The sequence below is a fragment of the Merops nubicus genome, unplaced genomic scaffold (assembly GCF_000691845.1).
Source record: "Merops nubicus isolate BGI_N331 unplaced genomic scaffold, ASM69184v1 scaffold15320, whole genome shotgun sequence".
Lineage (NCBI taxonomy): Eukaryota > Metazoa > Chordata > Aves > Coraciiformes > Meropidae > Merops > Merops nubicus.
In genome coordinates, this window is record NW_008583693.1 from 26779 (window position 1) to 49761 (window position 22983).

At 39.0% G+C, this 22983-nt stretch overlaps 1 protein-coding gene across 1 annotated transcript in view; it reads right to left on the reverse strand.

The window, feature by feature from the left end:
* MPPED1 (metallophosphoesterase domain containing 1) overlaps positions 1-22983 on the reverse strand; it is a 47310-nt gene that overhangs the window by 11752 nt on the left and 12575 nt on the right. Inside the window, exon 3 of the mRNA XM_008941902.1 lies at positions 15484-15709. Within this exon, the coding sequence (XP_008940150.1) occupies positions 15484-15709 (226 nt within the window). The remainder of the gene's footprint in view (positions 1-15483; positions 15710-22983) is intronic.

Here is a 22983-nt window from a genome sequence, read left to right on the forward strand (position 1 = left end):
ATAAAATAAACTTAAATCTGCAAGATGCCTGGATATTCCAGAAGTGGGAGGCTTTACGAAAAGATAGAGATGTAAGGCTTTTTCTAAACTCTCCATCCATTCCTTCCTTGGGATTGCACTCCACATCTCACACACCAAGTAACTTTTTCAACAACTGCTTGGAAAATGGTCTTTATGTCCAGACCACGTCTTCCAAGAGCAAAATCTCACTGGTAGAAAATATCTGCAAGGGCAAACAAAGTGTCAGCATAGTAAATCATGCTTTTAAAAGCCACTGACAAGACTCTGTGAATACAGGCTCCTGCTCCCACTTGTTGCTCAACCTGGTGCTGCTGGGCACGGGCAGGATTGTCCCCAAGTCCTCGATGGGAAGCAAGGCAAGGCACAGTCCTGCACCCCACAGGCGTGCCAGACAGCAGAGTGGGTCATGGCCACACCACACCCCAAGAAAGAAATTGAGGGGAAAGATCAATATTTGCCCAAGTAGATAGGTCAAAACCCTACAGAATGATTGTTTTAAGGACACAGTGAAGCATTTATAAAGAGACATAATTGTGCCTGTCACAGGTCTCACCAGAAGTCAGTTTAATCTGCACCCCACAGGCGTGCCAGACAGCAGAGTGGGTCATGGCCACACCACACCCCAAGAAAGAAATTGAGGGGAAAGATCAATATTTGCCCAAGTAGATAGGTCAAAACCCTACAGAATGATTGTTTTAAGGACACAGTGAAGCATTTATAAAGAGACATAATTGTGCCTGTCACAGGTCTCACCAGAAGTCAGTTTAATCCTGCTATATGCAGCTAGGAGAGTCTCTGCCTGCCTCTGCTAGGGCTCGCCTCTACATGGCCACTTTTGGAAAGCCTGTTTCTCCTCATGAATAGGCATGATCTGCTTATTAAGACAAGAAGCACTTTCCCCCATCCCTCCCTCCCTCCCTCCCCTTGTGGTGACTGCAGCGTAGCTGCCTGAGTGCAGGACTGGTAAGTTATGCATGCTGGAGCTGTTCTTTTGTGAAGGGGAGATGTTACAACTTGTGTGATTTGCCATCATGCTGTCTTTTGTGACAATCCTGAGATGGAAGGAAATGTCTGGAATATTTCTGGCAAAAAAAAAAAGATCATTCTGAAGTCCAAGAAAGGATTCAGCGGAGGATGTTGGTGTGCTTTACATCTGAGAGAAGAAAGACAAATCATACACTTCAGTGCCCCCACCCCCAAAGCAAAACCATCTCTACATCCACACAGGGATTTTATAAATCCCCAAGACCCTTCTTCTGAAAATTTATTGCAAAACAGCCATCAAAGTTTCTGAGTAGGGGAAAAAAAAATCTTCTCTAATACCCACTCATGAGTCTGTGACCTGGATATCATGCAAAGGCAACTGGGTCTATAATTTCCACTTATGATGGAAGCTGAAACAAAAAATTAAAGTCTTCATATCAAGCACTGAATTTCTAGATCCCCACTTACCTCTTGCTCAGGAAAAGTGTCATTATTTTATAAACTGTGTTCCAATAATATTTTACATTTTACCAAGAGTAATACTGCCATGTATGTTTGATAAGAGAAAAACCTGCCGTTCTCAAAAAAACACTACACCACTTTAATTTGGCAATTAAAAACACACATCATGAATATATTTCACCTCTGAAGTAAAGCTCTCACGCGTAGAAATGGACTTTGATTAATGTCTTATCCTCTTAGAGCAAACAGTTTGAGTCTCTCCACATACTACTGAAATTCAACATTATTATTATTGTTGTTATTATTATAATGATTCTCTACACGCAAGGCTCTAAGGGTAAAATATATTGGAACCGAGTTTGTTTACAGCACAATTAACCTTATGTTAAAAACATATGAACAAGTTTTGCAGGTCAAATAACCTACCACACAAAAAGGGCTGAATTATCAGAATTTGTGCTAGCAATCGGATGTTGCTTTATGTACTGAATTTCTATCTTTCTATTCTAAAGTAACCATTGGAATAATTTTCTTACAGAATGATAGTTGCTATGACAACCATAGCAAATTTTCCTTTTCTGAAACAGATGTCTCATTTAGTTGAAAATTAGAATGTGAAAAACCCATGGGAAAAATTAATTCAAACTTTAACAGAACACTCACTACAATGTAATCTCTTATAGGTTAACCCCTTAACATCTTCCTGCACTCTTACAGTAACCTCCTCATAAATTCTAATTAAACCAGTTTAACCTCCTAGGAATGACCTTCTTAGCTATCATTAGTGCTTCTGTTGTCTTTGAAAGGAGCATTTCTGTTTCAATAATATCAGAAGAAAGTCATACCAAAAAAACTGTGGTCAAACATATTACCACCTTAATTATTTATTAGTTTTTCTTTTATTCAGCTACTACTGGAAAGGGCTACCGTGTAGTCCCAGTATTCTGTTGTCATTTAAATGGAGCATAACTTAGTTACACATGTGATTTACTGTAAAGGGCAATGAATGATGCACAGATTTGACCTGTAATTTACGTGGAAATTGAAGGGTTTCAGTTTTCAAACCACTGGTACCCATCTCAATCTGCTCAGCAGATGTACAAAAAGGGGACACAGAAAAGGATACCTGGCTGGGGAGAACTATTAACGTGCACAGATTTTTCTATTACAAGCAATGAGAGAGAGAGAAATCTGATTCTTCATTACCTTGAATCAATTTAAACTTTTTTTAACTTTAAGTTTAAAGATGCCTTCCACTACCAGCTTAAGGGGAACCTCCACAGTACTTGGTCATCTGCTACCAAGAGGGCAGGGCAGGCACTGCCCATAGTGCCTGCGGGGTGTCAGCTACTACAAGACCTTCAGGGCTGCATGATCTACTGCAGCAGCTGCATCTAGGTTGCTCTGTTGAGTGAAACAAATCCTGCCACCAGCAGGCACACAATTACTCTTTGTCTTCAAGGGAAAACTCCCTTGCATAGCCCAGTACCCATGGAGAGCTCCTGGTGTTAACTGACTGTATGAAAGGCGTTGGTGGGCAGCAGCTTTTGCTACACCTTAGTAGCAAAAAATGCAGAACTAAAACACAATGCACAGGCTGTTCTGCCTCCACATTGCTACAAAGTTCCCTACAGCAATGAAAGGTAAGTTCTCTCACTAGAATTCATTTGCCTACAAAATAAATTTCAAAGGTTCACAAACACATGTAACTTGCTCCAGTTTTCCTCAACGCTTTTCTCCTATTGGAAAATACACAGATATTGGCTAGTGACTGTAAAGAAGCTCAGTGAGACAAGAATGGACCAAATCAGTCTTCTCAGTCCTGCTCCCCTTCCTGGCAACTACAGAGCTGCACATATTCAGTATTTAGAAGACTAGACTATGCACGCTGAAAGTCATAGTGGTAAAAGTGATCAGTCAAGGGCCATGGAACACCAAAAAGCAGTTATGGGCTTTGAAATACTGTTCAACATGTTGGCATTTGAGCATTTTAACAGCACAACTGAGATTTAAAGAAACACAGGCTTTGGAAGTTTTGAGGAGACTTGCATTATGTCTAACTTCCATGTAAGAGAGACAACGGTGGTATGATTTTAGAGAAGAGGTATGATAGCAGTGTACAAAAATAATTAAATTACACAAAAAAAGAAACTTAGATTCACTCATTCATAATATTGGAACCATGGATTTTTTAAATGAAAGCTAAGGCCTTATACTTAAAACAAATGCAAATGATGGTGACTCTCATATAAGATTAACCCCTGGAACACACGGCCACAAAGTACAGCTCAGCAGGGGGAAAGGAGAAAGAAGGGAGGAGAATGTAGGTGGTCAGACAAGAGACATCCTGCACAGAGTTAGTTCAGAAGGCAGGCTCAGGTACTGAGCAGCACACTGAACTCAGATCCTCTGTCAGTCTGCTGGCCACAACACACTTTTCTCCCATGGGGCAGTTTGCTATATTCTTGGGTTTATGCCTTACTTACTTTGCAGCCCAGGTTGTCATTCTTGGAATTTTAAATCAAATTAAATTATTGTTTTCACAAAAGGAGGGTAAAAATCAGAGTATGGCTCTTTGTCAGTAATTACTTCTTTTGCAATTTGAGTTACACATGAAATCATTCATCTTTTGTTTAGTAAGGGATTTAGTACATCTCTAAGTGGATAGAAGAAAGAATGAGCTGTGACTAATAGGAACTGATCATTTCTAAACATTAATCTGTTATAAAACAATGAAAAATAAAATGAAATCTACTTTATCTTCATAACAAGAAAACAGAAGATAACAGGTAAGAAGAAAAATTAATGAAAGACTGAATTTAAAACATGCCAACACCAAATGCAAATAGTTTATTTCATTCTGCTGGGAGGCAATGATGATATCTCATCTGATATTTTGAAAAAATAATAAAATAAACCAACCAAACAAATGTAAAAGCTAATTTGGAATGATTAGCCAAGAGACTCAGTGCTGAGGATACAGATGTAGAATGTACAGATTTTTCAGTACGGTCTCACAGATTTAATACAGGGCTAAGGTCTTGAGTTCCTGATGTCTAAGAATCTGTTCCCTCAGTCTCTGATTCACAATATGTAAAAATACAGGTACAGCCAATTTATCCAAACTGTAACTTCAGTACTGATAGCTGATAGTCACAGAGAGAGGAAGGGTTAAGAGAAAGGAGGAGTTACGAGCCCCCTGTCCACAGTACAGTCACCACCTCATCTTAAATGTAAGACTTGCCACAAATGGGCCAACTGGAAAGGAAAAATAATTTGAGGTCCATCTATGCATGGCATCATTACAGTTTTTCACTATCAGATGACCAGAAGCTAAAGAGCAAAAATGTTCTTCCATACATCAGCTAGTTGGTATTTACTGTAGTCCTCTAAGACTCTGCAGAAGCTTCTTAACTGAGGAGACAGAATCTCCCTTCAAATGGAGACACTGTACTTGTGGGGTTTTTTATGATGCAGGTCCTGGAGGAACAATCCTAGATGAAATATGACTGAAATACGTACGGTGTGTAATAGGTGCACTGAGAACTGATAAAAAAGGCCCTCACAGTAGCCACTTCTCAGTTTAGTAACTCAACAGGTTTATATTCTTTTCTCAAAATACCAGGAGTAATTAGGCCATTGGGAGTAACTGTCCACCAGTCCTTTTCTGTCTTTCCTTGCTTTTTGGTTTTTTACCTTCTTTTCCTCAGAGAAGTCAAAGCCATTTAGAGTTAAATAAGCATGAAAATGCTTCCAAAACTAATTAATTAATACAACACGTATGCATATATGCACAAAGTATATTATTTTTAACATTTTCAATTTAGCAACAGATGAATTTAATTCTTGTTCAAAAAAGTCCATACAGATACTTGCCACGTTCCTACCTGAGGTGAACCAAAACCAAGCCATCCTAATTTCCAAATTCATGTTTTCCTGCAGTCTGAAATTCACCCCACAGTACAGTGGTGGAAACCAACTGCTGCAATATAACTTTCCATAACTCCACTGTTCTGCTAACTAGGGATTCTGAGGTAACCTTAAAAAAAAAAAATCATACTTATCTGATGTGAACTATATTATGAGAAATACCTGACAGACACAAGTGCAGCCAGATGTTGTAATATTGGTTCCAATTTGCTTCCTTACTGGGGAAGAAAATCCTCCTATTAATTCATATTAAACAACGGTAATTTATTAAATAAAACTAATTCATGAACAACAAATCCAAAGGAAGTGTTTTGATGTCAAACAGCTTCACAACAAGTGGTAAATTACTTTTCTCCTTAAAATCTGGTCAGGGAAAAGAGAAAGAACTTTGATAACCATGTTACAATTAGTTCCTGTGATGGTGGCTCCATTTACAGTTCTTCATGCAGTAAAGTCACCATCTACTTCTTGATGTAGTAATGCATCTACTGTGTAAAAAGGTAGGAAAAATGCACACGTACAAGCTACCATGAAGCAGGGAGGCTGATTCTCACCAGGTGTAAATGGCTCAAAAGCCAGTGGAGTTCTGCCAGTTTACTCCAGCTGAGAATCAGCTCTGCATAGATGCACTCCAAGCTAGTTAGCTATTTGTGTTTCTCTTGGAATATTGCCAGAGGGTTCATCTCAGTACCCAACTGTGTTTACATCTTTGAAACATCCTGAAATTGCTTCTGTCTCAGTCTACAGCCCAGACTATGGATAGAGCTGGTAGCCTTTTGTTCTAGAAAAAAATGGGAAAAAAACCCACCAAAACAACGACCAAAAAAAAGAAAGCACTTTAAACTTTAAAATCAACTCTGTCTCATAAAACTAAACTTTCAAGCAAATGTGAAAAATAAAAGAGAAAACTGCTGGGGGGGATTGCAATTTCGCTCTTTTGGTTTATAAAGTGCAGGAAAGTGAATCTAATTCCCTGTAGTGAGATTACAAGTCTCCTCTTCTATAGGTCTTAAATTAAAAACCATCTGAATCCAAACTGAGCTAGTTTACTGAATCAGAAGATTCAATTATTTCTGCTAAGTAAGTGAACGTGAACTACTTCCTCTTAATAATATACAACTAATAATTACTGCCCAAGAAAGGACTTTTTTCTACTAAGCTAATTAAACTGAAGTCATATATTCTTCAACTGCTCTCAAATTTAACTAAAGCCAGAAACACTGCAACAAAACAAGTAAATGCAAATCTCCACTCACATACAGAAATATAAAGGTACACAACGTGTTCAGACATTACAAGAAACAGGATTTACCCCAAAATGTTACATGAAATCAATGTAACTTCTCATCTATATTCAGCATAGGTGGACACACAGGCAGTGTAGCACCCTGCACACTTGCACAGAGAGAGACACAACAGCAAAGTCGATGCAAAGCATCCTTGGCTTCAGGAACTGGTTAAACTCACTCTGCAAGAGGTCATGGTCAAATGTGTTAGACAATTATCTACATCCCTACATGCAAACATGTACAAATAAGTAGTGTGCAAAGGTGTCTGACTTCCTGGTTTTCCTCTACTGTGACTATTCTAGAACTGAACTGTTCCACACTCCTGAGCCCTGGGCAACGTTGGAAGGAAATTTTAATTGAGAGAAAACATTTTCTGGAATGTTTATTAAAAACAACAACAAAAAGATATTCTGAACTACTCTGACTTAAAAAAAATCTTGTGGAAAATGGAAAAAGAAAATTTCTCAGGAACACACAATGGCCAGAGTTTATCACATTGGTCTGACTTCAATGATCTTTATGGGTTACAATAGGTGTAGCTCAGTTTACATTTCATTTTCCCACATATGCATTGCTGTCTTTAATTAGTTAATAACAACTATGTTCCTTTAATGTGTCATAGAAAATTCACTTGGAGTCTGAGAAATTTTTATTTTGTTCCATACACTCTTTTTTTCCAGCGACGTTAATGATTCTTGCTAATTCATTTCAGTCACTTAATTTGTACTGCAGTCTTCATTAAAAAGACCTCTCCTGAATTCAGTATGATTGCTCACATGAGCAACAGCACCTGTATCAGCTAGTGTCTACTGATTGAGACTCACATTTCTTGTATTTACAAGTCATGTAAAACACTCTCTACTTTCCATGGTGTTTATCACATGAAATCCACCAATTTTAGCAAAGCACTATCAGTAATAAAAAAAAAAAATAAGGAAAAGAAAAAGGGGGGTTGGGGGGGAGAGAGAAGAAAAATGATCCAGTGATGTGCTTCTGGTGTTAAAACAGCCAGAATGCACTCTGAAGTCTCACTTTCTGCCACTGGAAAACCTTTCACACTTCAGGAGCTCAGTGTCTTACATTTCTCCCCACCACTCTCCCTGAACAGCTGAATTTAATAGACCAAGATAATTTTGCAGGAAAATACCTTCTTATAATCTTCCATATGCTACAAACTAAACTACAGTGTACTGTGGTTTTCAGTGTTTTGAGAAGCAGCACTTTTTAAAATGGGAAATGATTTCTGCTAAGTATGGAAGAGGAAATAAAATATCACTCCAGCATTCTATTAAAATACAATTAAACCTGTATCTATGTGCCTCAGACTGTTAATTAATATATTTTAACAGGATGATGAATTTTGCTTTCTCTCTTCTAAACACATTGCTATTTCTTACACATCTGTCACATCTTACTTACATTTGACTGAATGCCTGAAAGAAAACATCTTCAGCATTCCAACCACAGTAATGCAGCCACATCAGGTTAGCTGAGATGCCAACCTTCTGCTCCAAATTTATGAAACTTGAGATGCCTCAATTCTAAGTACCAAGTATTATTCTCATTCATTATTTTGATTTTCTTCAAGAACCATGGCTGTCTACCTAAATTAATCACTTATATTGCCTGCCTCAAAGTCACTAATTAAAAAAATCTCAAATAGTTCCCAATTTTAAAAATCAGGGAACATCTACCATTTTTAAATTATATTTCTGAGGAACTAGAACACAGTCCTCTTTAATATGTCCAAATCCAGCATTTCCACACCCATCCACACAAAACTGTAGCACTGACAAGAGGTAGACAGGAAACCTACTCAAAACCTCTATTTAATCTGAGGCTTTCAAGAATTTTAGAGTGGTATTTTATTGCTTTAGAAAAAATTACAGAGGCAATTACACTTCAGTTATTTGTATTTTTATCTTCTGACCAAGTTAGGTTGCAGACAGAAGAGAACATAACGCTTAGAAAAACTTCTGGTATGGCTTTATCCAATAACACAGATTTCTGAGTCCCTGTGTATTTTAGTCATGCACGAGGTACTGAATAGTTGTTTTGCAGACTTGAAAGGGTGCATAAGAACTAAGAATCAGAGTGGTCACTTTGAGGCAGAAGTTATAACTTTCTGTGACTTTTACAGGGAATGAAATCTGCAGCTGAGCACACTACAACGCTGCTGCTGCTCTATCTGGAAGCCACACTCCCAACTTGGGAGGTTTATTATGTTAAATGAAGTCAGTATTTTATTTTAATACAGTTTCATTTTAATTGATGTTCACCTCAATGACTGTAAAGATTTGTACAAGGTCTGGGAAAATAAACATTAGATGATTCATCACTGGCAAAATGAAAACGTGTCCCTCTCAAGAAATGAATCTATAAATCTTTGCTACATTATTCTACTGATGGAACTGAGCTTAGTGAGGAATGAAAGAGACTATTACAGCTGCTCTTCAAAAGAGGGAGAAGGAAAGCACTGAAAGAGGGACCTAGGGTATTGGTGGCCTGGAGTCTGTGTTTAATTCTGCCTCATTTTGCCCTTTAGACATTCTTTGAAACTACTCCAGTTCCACATGGAAGTTACCAGTCTTTCTATCCCAAATGCACACATGCCTGCACGCTCGTGTATGCAAACACACAAGGAAGAGAGAGAATGTTTGAGGAGTATAACAAAGTCACCTACTTTGTGATGAAAACCACAAATCAGACAAGAAAATAACCATCAGATGAGACCACCTATAGCTAAGCACCACGGATCACACTGGACTACACAGCTTGAGTAAAGGGACTCAGCGTTAGTGTGCTCAGCTGCAGTGCACCAAGAGAAGAGCCAACAGGTTGGAAGAATTTCCAGCACTCAAACCAAGACGAGATGATGACTTGGAGAATAAGCTGCCTATCAAGGTTGTTTTGAGCTGAGCTGGTGGCTCATACTCACTAATGCAACCTAAAGGGTGATGTCTTTTACACTGGAAGCAATTCAGCCATCTTCTCTGACATAGCCAGAGCTCACTGAACTGCCCCAGAATGCTCAGCTCAGTAAAAACAATACTTGAACAGAAAAAAAAAACACTCCCTACATACACATCCCTAACTTTCTTCACTCAGTTCCCATTATCTGAACAACAATCTTGCACAAGAGCTGCTGCCCCATGTGTAAACACATAGGGGCCACATCTAATCAATATGCCATGCAAAAGAAGCTACAAAAATCCAGGAGTCTAGACCAGGCATCTGTCACTTCAGGACAAATGGTCAAAAATGGCTTTCTAGACTGGTATTGGTCTTTGCCCTCCTGTTTCTCCTGCTTGAAAAATGAAAGTTTCTGAAGTTCCAGACAGCCTGTAACAAAAGAACGAAGGAGGAAATGAGAATACATAGATGCCAGAAATAAATAATTCTGCAAAAAGAAAAATGAAGTTATGTTTCACAGGAATAGATCCCTCCAGATAATAAAAGCCAAGCAAAAATCCACTCTCTGGATAAGGAGTCTGGAGGCAATCTCGTCCTAAAGGGCTTCTTTAAGCTATCCATTCCAATATATCATTTAGAATAATGAAATTGTCATACATTTGGCAAGAGGGCTTTGATTGTCCATTCCTTTCCCACATTGTGCAAAATGAAAAGAATCACTGAAAGAGATAAAATGCTCTCCTGCTACCTTGTAGGCCTGTTTGAAAGCCGAAGGACGAGAGTTTCTCCTGCAGTTGTGTACAGCTGCCTAGAAGCATTATGGAAATTCAGTGGTTAGGAAGATATTTGACTTCTGCCACTTGCCTTTCTCTTGCTATGTCAAGTAAAAATGTGCACTCCTACTCTGCCATTAATGTACAATTATCCACCTTTTAACAGAAAATGCCACTGGAAATCCTGCTGTTTTCTACATACACAGAGCATATGCACAGAATACTTGTTCTGCTGCAGATGCACCTTTTCTATGCATTTGGAACAGGGATCCAAGATCAGATATTGGGGGAACAGCCAGTATAACCTTTGCCAGGCACAAACAGCTTCTAATTACGGATCAGGAGTCAATGCATAAGTCTTCAGGTCTTATCATTAATTGTTATATGCAATAGGAGAACAGACATCCAAGTTACTTACACACTGAGTTGTGAAAAAACAATGGAAAAAACACACAGAAGGGTAGAGTCCATTATTGGAACCTTGTGCAGCAGAGCAGCAGACCTAGCAACACTCAGGATCCCTAATGCAAGTATGAACCTCAGAGAAGTCTTCTCACATTGACACCACAATGTACATGCACCTTTATAGGCATTTATTTTTACATGGCAATAGTGAATAATTACTATGAAAGGATTAATACATAGTTGACTCATTCAGCAAGCACAGCAGATCTTGAGCACTGAAAGCATCAGGGTTTTTGGGCAAACACAGTGCCTAATTGTGCAACTGAAATCTTCAGCAGTGCTACGGCACAAGTGGATCGTATAGCCTATCTTCATTTCAGCTGTACCTAACACCACCATGCTTATTTGCAAAATAAAAACACATTAAATGGGCAATGAACTATAACAGAAGACTGAAAATCTATAACTGAAATGCCAAGTAATAATTTTTTAATATGGTTCCATGAACGACGTCATCACAGAGCTAACACCCAGTCTGATGACACAGAAAAGACCTTCTGCTTCAAATCCACACTTCCACTTTTATCCTAGCTTCCTGACTTCCAAACAACTTGTCAGGACCATCTACTGCTTGTAGGGAGTTTGACATCAACAGCAAAGCTCCCTATTTTAAGGGCTTTGTCAATACTGCTCATTTCAGGTATCAACACTGACACCTAGCTCTAGCTCCACAGTGGGTCTGACAGAATCACAGAAATACTGCTCAGAAAGGATGTCTGGAGATTTTCAGGTCAACCTACCACTCCCTACCAATCACCACCACTAGAACTGTCGGCCATGACTGTTGCCAAATCTTGAGAACACATAAGGATGGATTCTCTGCCACCTCTCTGGTCTTCCTGCTTGCTCTATTTTTATTTCTACGTTAAGATTTTGTATACCACTGAAAACCAAATTAAATCCCTCTGGAAAATGGCTTCATCTTTGGGAAGGCTGAGCAGTCAAAAATATATTATATAGAATTATTCATATAGAATTATTTGGGTTATTCTGTCTGTCAGCTTGACTTTTCCCATAGCAGTCCAGAAAAAAAAAAAAGCAGGGTGTTTAAAAGTGCTTTCAAACCAGGGGCGTTCCAATTTACAATAAATGCTACTGAGGAACCAAAGCCTTTGTTTAACATTCATGGCAACTCTACACAAGATTGCTTCCAGGTCTGTGAGTATGTTCTGGCCATGTCCTGGGTTTTGCTGGGATGAATCCAGAGTACATCTCCTGTGCCTTGATTTTTATGAAAAAAATAATAGTGTCCATGCTTTATATGGGAAAAAGCCCCAATGGTTCCCAGTGTCTGGGAAGCACGTTGCATTCTTCCAGGTGCCCTGCTCACCCAGATCTGGCAACCAACACTGTATGGTACACTGTCAAAAACAGCAGCCCCCCAGGGCAAATAGAGCCATCCCTAAAATTCAAGATTGCTCTGGACACATCTGACATCCCTCATCATCTATACTGATAATTTGTGGTCCAAGTTACCAAGTGTTGCAAATACTAACTCCTACATGGCAGCTTCTGTGCTTTGTAGCTTGGATTTCAAAATGGATGCCTCTTGCTTGATGATAACACTAGCATAATTAACACTTAAGGCAGTTCAATTTTTGTTGGTGAGTAAAGGCTCAATCTGGCACTTGAAATCTTGTCCTTGGAGCCCAGGAGAGTTAAAGCATTGGTTTCTGAGACAAAACAGTGTCCCATTTCTTCTATGCAATTAAAAATAACCACTGAGTTTTGGATAATAATAGAGGTCAAAATACCCAAGTGCTATTGAAAATTTTTAGCCACACACAAATGGTAGATATTTAAAAGGCCACAGAGGCTGGCACATTATGCAAACCAATCAAGCCTCCATGGTTTACTTTGCAGGGAAAACATTTTAAGAAGTACAATCTAATTGTGTAAGGGTCGCACGTAAAGCCACAGATGGCTGTAAGTAAATACACCAAGTTAATGCTGGTTGGCATTCACTCAGACCTTACTCCACCATTCTTAAAGTACTTTGCAACTCTTGACTAACCTGTTTTATAAAGGAGAGTTTCTCTAGATTGTACTTTTACAAAGTTTGAAGTAAGACAGAAGGTTGGAGCCGTAACCAGAAATGGGAAAGGTAGCACCTGGGACCCCTGTCTTTTAACTTCTAGATAGCAAACTTTCTCATTAAATAGTCATGTATGGACAAGAAACATAAACTGTAATTGGGAGTTCTCCAATTAAAAAAAATCCATTCAAAAATCTAGATGCATATTTTCACAGCTGGAAAAGAAAATTGCTTTAGGATACTAAACAAGCAACTGCATGAAATTAAGCTTGAGTACTGAGATCTTAAAGAACTCTAAATTTTTAAATTTTGACTATGTTCATAAGCATTTTCTAAAGGACTGGCTTCAAGACACAAGGGTAAAAAGGTTCATCATGGAAATTCACCAAAGTTCTGTAGTTTTCTAGAGATTACACTACTATGACATAGAAAGAAACTTCCCAGAGAGGCCATGACAAACCTCTCTTTTCAGGGTGAATGAAGTATAGAAACAGAAAGAAATGCTGAAGAAAATAGTGATCATTAGGCACAGACTTGAACTACAGCCTTCAACGTAGCAAGGCAGCTAGTTTAACCCACACAAAACAGCTGTTTTTCTTCCTCAGTTTTCTGACTGGTGGGCAGGCTGATGAGACTTTGTTACTTTGGCATCTGTGATTTGACAGACTAAAAGAGCAACTTATTAGGGCTATGACTGTTGTTGCTGCTTCTGGTGGACATCAGTTAACATGGGAACTTCATTCAGCATTGCACAGTAAGAAGAAAACCAGTCTGAATGGAAAAGTTTCATCAAGACTTTCCCATATGGAATAAGCAAAGATCTTCACAGGACCTTACAACACTCATCTTCCAGGACCATGAGGGGGTGGGAGATGAGTTAGCAACACTGTGAAACATGTAGTGTGGAAGTTTAGACATAACCTGGAGATGCATAAAAGATGTAAAGCAGTCTTTTTTCCCCAAGAAGAATAGGTCATGCCAGATAGCTTAGACAACTTGTGCAAAATGACAGGATTAGCACACAACGGGAACGTGGCAGATCTGATGGTACAGAAACATTATTTATGGGTTAGTGGGTGGACAAAAGTTTTCTCAACAGATTTTTACAGATCTAATCATACACAGAAAGTTCAAATGGTTTCCCTGAGCCTCTACTTAGTGCCACTTTATAGACACTGTTTTGCTTTTATTTATCCAGACTTTAATGAGACTTTTGGTACTTTACTGGCTGGAAAATTGTTACTGACACTGGAAATATGGTGCCTGGTTAGGAGTATTGCAATGAAGATATGAAGTTGCCAGACACTGTGTAAGCAGAGCATAATTATAGTATTTACAGTTGAATATCAAAATGGGAAGAGATGCCAAGTGGCATTTCTCAGAAGTTAATATTGGGACTAATACCATCTAATGTCTTCCCTAACAATTTGAAAAATTAAGTAAATTGAACATGGATTGAATGCACAGTAGACACAAGAGGAAAATGAACTACAACACAGCAGGTGAGTAGGTTGAAAAAAACCAGAAAGATCTGGAGATCTCAGAGAGGGAGAGAGAAGGGTGCATTTAAGAGGGAAGCTATTTAAATGTAGACAAATGTAAAATAATAAGCTTAGAGAAAATTAACATCCATCTCAAGTAACCAAATGGGAAAATGCCAATTTTCATTAAAAAAAAAATAAAATAAAAAAATCCAAGAGATTTCACAGTTTATTCACACTGAAAATTCACATTGGGGTATATGCATCAGGTTTGACAACTTGTTTGCTACATTCCAGCCTGATGTTATTTTAAAAGGAAGAATAACAGATTCTCTTAAAAACTTGACTTCTAAAATAAATTTTTAGTCATTTTAAATGTATACTGAACGCTCATAAAAGACCCAATTTACAGTCCTGTTATCAGAGATAACACAGCAGTAATGTAACATAAGTAAAAGACACAGAAGCAACACATATGAGGTCCAAGGTGGAGGTCAGGATGCCAAAGCTCATCTGCTTCCAACAGTATCAAGGAGTTCTAAGTGTTCATTCTACGCAGTAGAGCAAAATCCATGAAATATTAAGTTGACACAGATTTGCTGACTTCAGTTTAGAAGCTCAACTATACCTTGAGGAAAGCTATTACTGTGTAACAGAAAGTGAGATACTGAAAAAAAAAAGCCTAAACAAATACTGGAACAAGCTTGCTGGGTTAAATGACTACTGTATATACCAGTGAACTTTAAATATTACATGTAGTGTGGAAATCGTCAAAAAGAATGTACCCCTGCAATAAAATTAACCTGTAATTATATAAACTCACTGAGTATTGAAAACATTTTATGACAATAAATCCCCCTGTGTGGACTATGTTGTAGAACAGCACCTGGCTGGTAGTTTAAAGAGCACACTATCTTTTCCCTCTCATTTTTTGTTTCACAATACCCACAGTACAAGTACATTATTTTGTCATAGGAATGATTCACAACAAGAAAATGTAAAAACTTTATCAAAGGGAGTATTGCTTCTCTTCCTAACAGATCACTCCAAATACAGCTGATGCATACGAAACGGCTGATGCGATAGCTATGAACAGTGTTTTTTTAATGTATGCTTAAAAACCTGCTTACCAAGGGGAGCCATATATTCTGAATCCCCTCACCGTCACTTCAGAGTCTTGAAGATAGATGCAGTTTGTTAGAAGAGACTGTACATTTTCATAGCTCTCTGGCTTCAGCTTAGAGACAGAAGGGAAATAGTAAAAGTCCTGCTTGATTAAGTCAGCCATGAATTCCTGGTCAAAGGTCAATTCATGATTTCCTGCTATCACAATCTTGTATTCATAGGGCAGGCTACCTAAAACAGTGAAAAACAAACAAATTACTTCTTTTATGGAAAAATCTGAGAAAACACAGCAGACAAGACTCACAAACTGTTATTGAACCTACAGTACGCTGCAACAATCGAGGATATCTGTACTACTGTCATTCCTGGTGATTTCATGTAAATAACACTGTGTCTTCTTCAGGGCACACAGTGATGTAGCATGTTTAGCATTAATGTGTTGAAACTACTTTCAGCTCATCAACCCTAAAAACCAGTCTGCAGACTTCTGCTCTACTATTCTAGTTAATTGCCATTTGTGCTGCAAGTATCACTTACTGTGACAGTGATGATAACTCTCTGACAGAAATCAGAGTCCAAAGAAGATTGGCCATAACGCTTCATAAAGTAACGTCAGCTCTTTTCCCAGAGCTGTGGTCTCACAGGCTCGTACTGAGGAGGTCTTACAGGCTCAGAATTTGGGTCAGCCAGACAGGTTTGCTCCCTCTTTGCCCTGACATCAAGGTCAAGCCTTCAAGCAAGACAAGGATTGGGTTTGGCTGTCAAAAATCCACATCCCACAGAGAAGTCTTGCAGTTTGCCTTTATCCTATGTTTTTTCCTGGTCCATTTTCTCAGTGACTTCCTTAGATCCATGGACTATAATTTAAAGTGACTCATGTTCAAGAATCTTTTACAACCTGTGTTTAGTGAAAAATCTTACAACAACCTCTTGCTGAAAGCAACAATATATATGCCCACATACGTGGGTTCTTCCAGAGAGTGGCACTGGTACAGAAACTTTCCACCTGATTCCACATTTGGTTATCAGCTGGATTCTGCCCTTGAGAGCAGGCATCACCTGTCTCAAAATGCTTAATAGAAACCCTCTAAGTATATCTGAGAGCAAACAAGGACAGAAACCATGTAAAGCTGCATTCATTAGCTTTGCTTCTGCACTATTAATTTGCACCAGGATGAAGACAGTCAGAACAGGAGAAATAAATATTTTACTAAAGAAATATTTTATTGAAAATGAGACCCACCTTGCATAGCAGCAACCTTCTTGTCTTTTTATTTAAATAATGTATTGCTGATAACATAGAAACCTTTAGTGATGGCCCCAAGCCTAACCTATACGTAGGATATTTAGAGAATGTAAAACACCAGTTAATATGCAGTGGCAGAAGTTAGCATGAGCAGGCCTTAAGAATGAAAAGCAACACTGTGAGCCAGAGTTATGGAAGGAGAAGACAGAAAACAGTGCTAGCCCAGAGGAGATGCCACATGGCTGAACTCATTACTTGTCAAATGAAAAGATCTGGGCAATTCTGAAGTCTAAGTTTCAGACACCTGTAACACTTGTATTGGGAAAATTGATTGTACAGGTTCCAGTCTTTCCTGTGGACTCAATATATATGCACCTTTTACATTTATTAATAGAACATTTATTAATAGAAACTCTTTTCAGATATTTATAATTGTACACTGAATGATGGAAGTTCAATTATTTACCTGATAGACTACTTGAGATGTAAGTTTTGTCAGTTTTGCTTCTGAAATGCTTAGCATTCTGCAGACCTGTACTCCATACAGGCCTTAAAAGCATTCTTGGGATATAGGAAAATAAAGAAATCCTGTACACTGCAATATTGTTAAAATTCTATTTCTGTTCTGTTTTGTAAATCTTTTCCAGCTCATCTGATCCATCCATCTAGCAGCCAAGAACCTGTACGAGCTGGTTATAGTTGTTGCTTCCACTAATGTATTTATGTCATGTTGCTGTCTGTGGGTGTTACTTAGGCAAATTAGCAAATTATTCTAAATGTACAGTTACATTTATTATAGTGGCGGCCAGAAGCGCTGCTGTAGTTACAGGTCTGTCAGCTTTTCAATTAACAACTGTGGTTTTGATGAGTTTGCAGCTCAGATTTCTTTTTTTTTTCCTTTCATTCCATCCCAGGCACCAGCTTGCTAAACCTTTTTCCCTCTCTTTGTCTCCACAAACCCTCTTTACCCTTTAAATCTTAATTTGAGTCTAACAGTGGTGTCTTTTGCTGCTTACACCTAAATTTAACAGTATTTTTTTAAACACCGTTCCTTAGAAGACTTTAGAACATGCTTCACTTTTCACTGTAAGTGCTCTTGAACTGCAAAGCCAACCTTAGGTGTGAATCTTTGAAACCCTGTTCTTGGCCCCAGGTGTAACACACCAGCTGAGCAGCTGCAGAGGAGGAGCCTCAGCTGTGGGACCACAGTACTGGTTACACACTTCCCACCTTCCCTGCTCCCAGTGCAATCCACACTCACCAACGTGCACTCCAGTCCAAATGCAGACATCAGCCCTCTCTTTGCAGTAAAGCATGGTCCTCCTACCAGTGACCTCAGAGAAACCGAGCACCACCTTACCACAGCAGGCCCAAAGTCCAGCACGGTGTGCCAGCACAACCCTGAGAAATGCTGAGTGTTTCAAGTGCTTTTTGTACTATTAAGATCCACCAAACAATAGCAATATCTGATCAATGTTTACCCGAAAACTACCTTAAAGCAAAAACTCTTCCCTGCTTCTGACCTACAACTTCTTACTTTTTTCTACATTATTATTTAAACTGTTCTGTATTTTCTTATTCTGTTACACCCTGCCAACACAAACACATGGTTTCCCATCCCTAGGCACAGACTACTGCAGATTTGGTACCCTTTGTGCAGTCCTTGGCTAGAATCAGGACCTCCCTAAGAACACATAGCCTAATAGGTGTTGTATGACTGTGATTCTACATCTGTCCATAGATTTACAACAACCACCTTTCCATCTATTATCTTCTGTGCCACCAACTCTTCATCAGAGGTAATTCAAGCACTTCCAGGTTGACTGGTCAACACCTGCCAGTGGGTGCTAATGACAACCTGGGTAGAAAAGACATCAGGCACATTTCCTGTCCCTTTTTAAACAAAGCTGAGAATGTCAAATTCCCACTCACAAAGGTTTTCATGGCTTCTTACAACACTTGCATTTTGCTGAGAAAGACTCCTACCAAAGACAGCAACAACTAAAGGTTACCCAGTGATGTGGGTTCCTTTTCTGTTTACAAACTCCATGAAAACAAGCTTTAGTAAAGGCACTGGTTAACATTCTCATTTGCTACAGTGTTCTGTTTTCCCTTCTTCTTCTTTCCCAACCACTAAGTGCCCCCCCCGACTGCCTATCTGTGTGGGCACCAATGGTACCACTAGAGCAACCCTGAGCATATCAAGAGTGACTGACAGCCCTGAGGTAACGGTGAAGGGGATGTAACCCTGGTGCTACCTCCTCAGCCCTCTCAGTGAGTGGGCTCACTGCTCAGCTGGGAGTGGATGCACACCACAGTCAACACAACGCTGCGTGGCTGGTGCAGCCAAGGCAAGGCCCTTCACTGTCCTGTCGTCCCCCAGCTGCTTCTTCACTGCCTCCATGCCTTCACTTCTCTTCATAGCGTGACAGCCCTCCCCACCACACCTAATCTAAAACTCTTCCCAGTGAACCTGTTGGCAAAGAGACTCTTGGCCCAGTTGGCCAGGGGAATGCCATCCCTGCACAGCAGTCCTTGTTCTTCAAAGAGGGGCCCTGTGGTCCTAGAAGCTGGAGCCCCGCTTGCAGCACCAGCCACACAACACCCTGCTCCTAGGATGGAGTAATTTAATTCAACAGCTCAGCAGTGTGTCTTTGTAGCAGATCATTAGTCAAAATTATCAGTAGTATTGTTAAGGAAATATTGTGAACTATTATTACTACTGTATTAGTGAAACCAACTGAAGAAAGAGAGCGCTCTTTCTCCACTGTCTAGCATTTGTGATACCACGTCTGGTATGGTGTCCACTGAAGAAAAACTACTGGCAAACTGAAGCAAGTCCAGCAGACACTGGGAAATGTAGTTGGGGAATGTGGCATACAGGGAGAGGCTAAGGTCTGAGTCTGCTCAGTCTACAGAGGGTGAAGGGAAGACCTTACTGCTGCCTGCAACCACCTAATCTCAGGATAAAGAGAAGGCAGAGCTAGGTTCTCCTCAGAGGTGCACACAGATACAAGAAGTAACAGACACAAGTGGCAACATGGCAGAAGGAAGGAATTTTACTATGAGGATGGTGAAAAAGTGCAATAGGTGTCCAGAGCTGCTGTGACATCTCCACCCTAGGAGATATTAAAAACTAAACCAGACAAAGTTCCAAGCAGCCTGCTCTAACTATGCCTGCTTTGAACAGGAGGTTGGACTCAACAACCTCCACAAGTCCCCTCCATCCTGTGGGATACTGGGTTTCTGTAAGTCTACACTGAAAAACAAGCAAGACTTTTAAAGAGCCTGCAATGCTGAAAGGAATTAAAAACTCATTTTGTGTTGTGATTCTAATGGAACAAATCTATGGCAGACAAGCAATTTAACATAATACAGAGTATGTTCCATTAACTTCAAGTTTCTTGTACTACCCATTTAGCATATATACGAGTAGGACTAAATACCCAACTGATGGCCAATTAACATTTGATGCTAGCATATGGCTTTGCTGGTGGGCAGGTAGCAAACTTGGTAGTAATACAGAAACTCTGTGTATACAAAGATATTAAAGAAAATTTATGTCTATCAGGAATTTTGCACACAAAACGAGGACAAAATTCATTCCGCAATAAAATTAAAGCAGCAAGTGTGTAAGAAATAGAACTGCCCTTCAGGAGCATCAAGAAACACAGGCAAGAACAGATGCTGTTGGAGTCAAAGATGTATTTTCAAAAAAGAAAAAAGGACAAGTTATGAATTTGGGGGAAGTTACATTTTTTTTTTTCTGTTCTCTTTTGACTGGCCAAAACAAGAGAGGTGTTTCTGATGAAAGACCAGGAATCTCCCTGTTCTTGGCACCTGAGAAACTTCTGCTTAAAATATCTGCATAACCTGGAGAAGAACTACAACTAGAACTGGTTTGAAAAATTTTACCTAGTCAGTTTTCTATATTAAAATTATTTAATACCACTTGGATGGTATGAGTTATATTTGGAAATACATGTAGTGATTCTGACATTACCAAGGAAACAAAATGAGGCAAAATGCCATTTTAAAATATTTGGAGGTGAATAAAAAACTCATTTTTAAGCAAAATTTCCTAATTTTTTTCTAAAATAAGGTTTATTTCCCCTCCCATAATGTCTAACTTGCTAGAAATCAAAATTATTTTCTCCATTGCCAAACTCTAGCCACTTCATGCTATTGGGATTTGGAATCAACGGAAATGTTTATACATCAAATTTCTGTCAAAAAACACTGGCTCCAAATCAGTCCTTCAGGGCTTTCTCTTGCAGACCACATCCGAACTGTGCTTTTGGGATCCAAGCCACCAGCCACTCTTTCAGCCTCTAGCTGAATATGAGATGAAAGGCTTTTCCCTTCCTTTCCCTTCTCTGCTACGTTTCTTCATCCTTCCTGCCTCACCTTCCCCTTTCCTTTCCCTTTTGCAGTGTCCCCCTACAAGCAGAAAAATGAGAGAGACACGTTATCTTGCACTTCATTTAGCAGTTTTAGCAATGGGTATCTTTTTCTTACAGGAACAAAACTTGTAGAAGTACAATGCTTTAGACTTCTGTGTGCTCGTCTCTCAATGCTCCCTCTCTGGGGACAAGCAGATTCAAAAGTCATTTACTGTATTCAGCAGAGGAGTAAAGGCCTCCAAGATAATTATGTTCCCTTGAGTCTCCTGAAAGTAAGTGTCTAAGAAGACTAATGCCCAGTCTGAAGGAGAGGTTTCATAGGAATGAGACACTTTAGGTCATCTCATCTTATGAGATACCTAAGAACCCACAGAAGGTCTACAAGACAAAATCCAGGAAGTCAGGCAGCTCTGCTCCTGGAAAAACTCATCACAAAAAAAAAATCTGCCCTAAAACTCCTACATCATGTCATTTATTATTCTTTTAGATCATTTTACTATCAAAAAAGCCTGGGATATTGTCTTCAGCCTATACATATAGCCGGATGGTATTACCATCTTAGTAACTTCACTACAAACACGGATTTTTTCTGAGTTACTGCAAGCCCTCCTGAGAAAGTTTCATAGCCTTGGTTTGCTTAGTGTAAGAATCTGATATTAGTTCTGCTAATATAATGTGTACAAAAATATATATATTATTTATCTAGTAACATCTTTCTTTAGTCCTCTCATTACTGTAGATTACTAACGAAGAAAATCAACCGAGCATCTAATTTTTTGCATGTTTATGCACCAATTACAAAATTATTACAGCAATTCCTGTCTTCTAAGCTACAGTAGGTCCTTTTTATGGTGAACATAATTTCTACAAAATAACTTGAAATGCTGGGAAAACACTACTTGAACTATAAAATGCATAATGCAAAGCACTGAACAATGTGCCTTTGTTTGCTATTTCTCTGCATCCCAGTCTGTTCAAAGTAGAATTCGGTATGCTTAAAGGTTCCTCCTGTTCCACCAGCAACTCTTCTTTGTAAATTAGATGAACACTGCAAAGAACTCAAAAGCAAATGCATGAAGTTTATACTCCAGGCTTCTCTTGTAGTAAGAGGTTAGGATTCTTTATCAACCAGTGACCTTCTTTGCATCCTACAATTGTTATCCGCTTGCAACTTCGCCAAGATAAATGCAAACTTGTACAAGCAGATGTGCTTTGCTTCTCTCCTGGTATTGTACTGAGCAGAATTTTTAGTATTCATTAAAAGCAGTGACAATGATATAAGTGCCCACTTAATGCTTTTTCCCTCTCATTTCAACCTTTTAGAATACAGCAGTGAGTGATACAGTAAAAAGACTGCATAACTGTCTCAGATTGCTTTTTAGCATCTCTTTGACAGTTCTGTGTTTAAACACTGGGGCTGATGTCTGGGAAATTCACATTAACATACTTTTTGTATGGTGTGTAATCTGCTATAACATTGTAAATGAACACTCCCTCCTAAGTCATCTGTAACTTGCTAGCTCTAGACATTCTTGCATTGTAAAATCCAGTAATTGTATCAAACACTGCAAGAGCAAACACATACAATACTGCTCACATCTGCAAAGCAGGATTTCTTAAAACAAATAGATAAAGGGTAATCAAACTAAAAAAAATCTGATAATAGCCTAACGTAGGCTCTTTGATATACTGTGTTTTATATGCACCTACATAATAATGTGCAAAAATTGCTTCTAAAGGAGAAGTGGCTTCATTTTACCTTGGTTTATGTAATTGCCCTGTAATTATGCAAAACCAACCCGACACATGCTGCAAACAAGGCCATTAGAGCAGCTGTAGTGAGTCAAGCCAAAAGA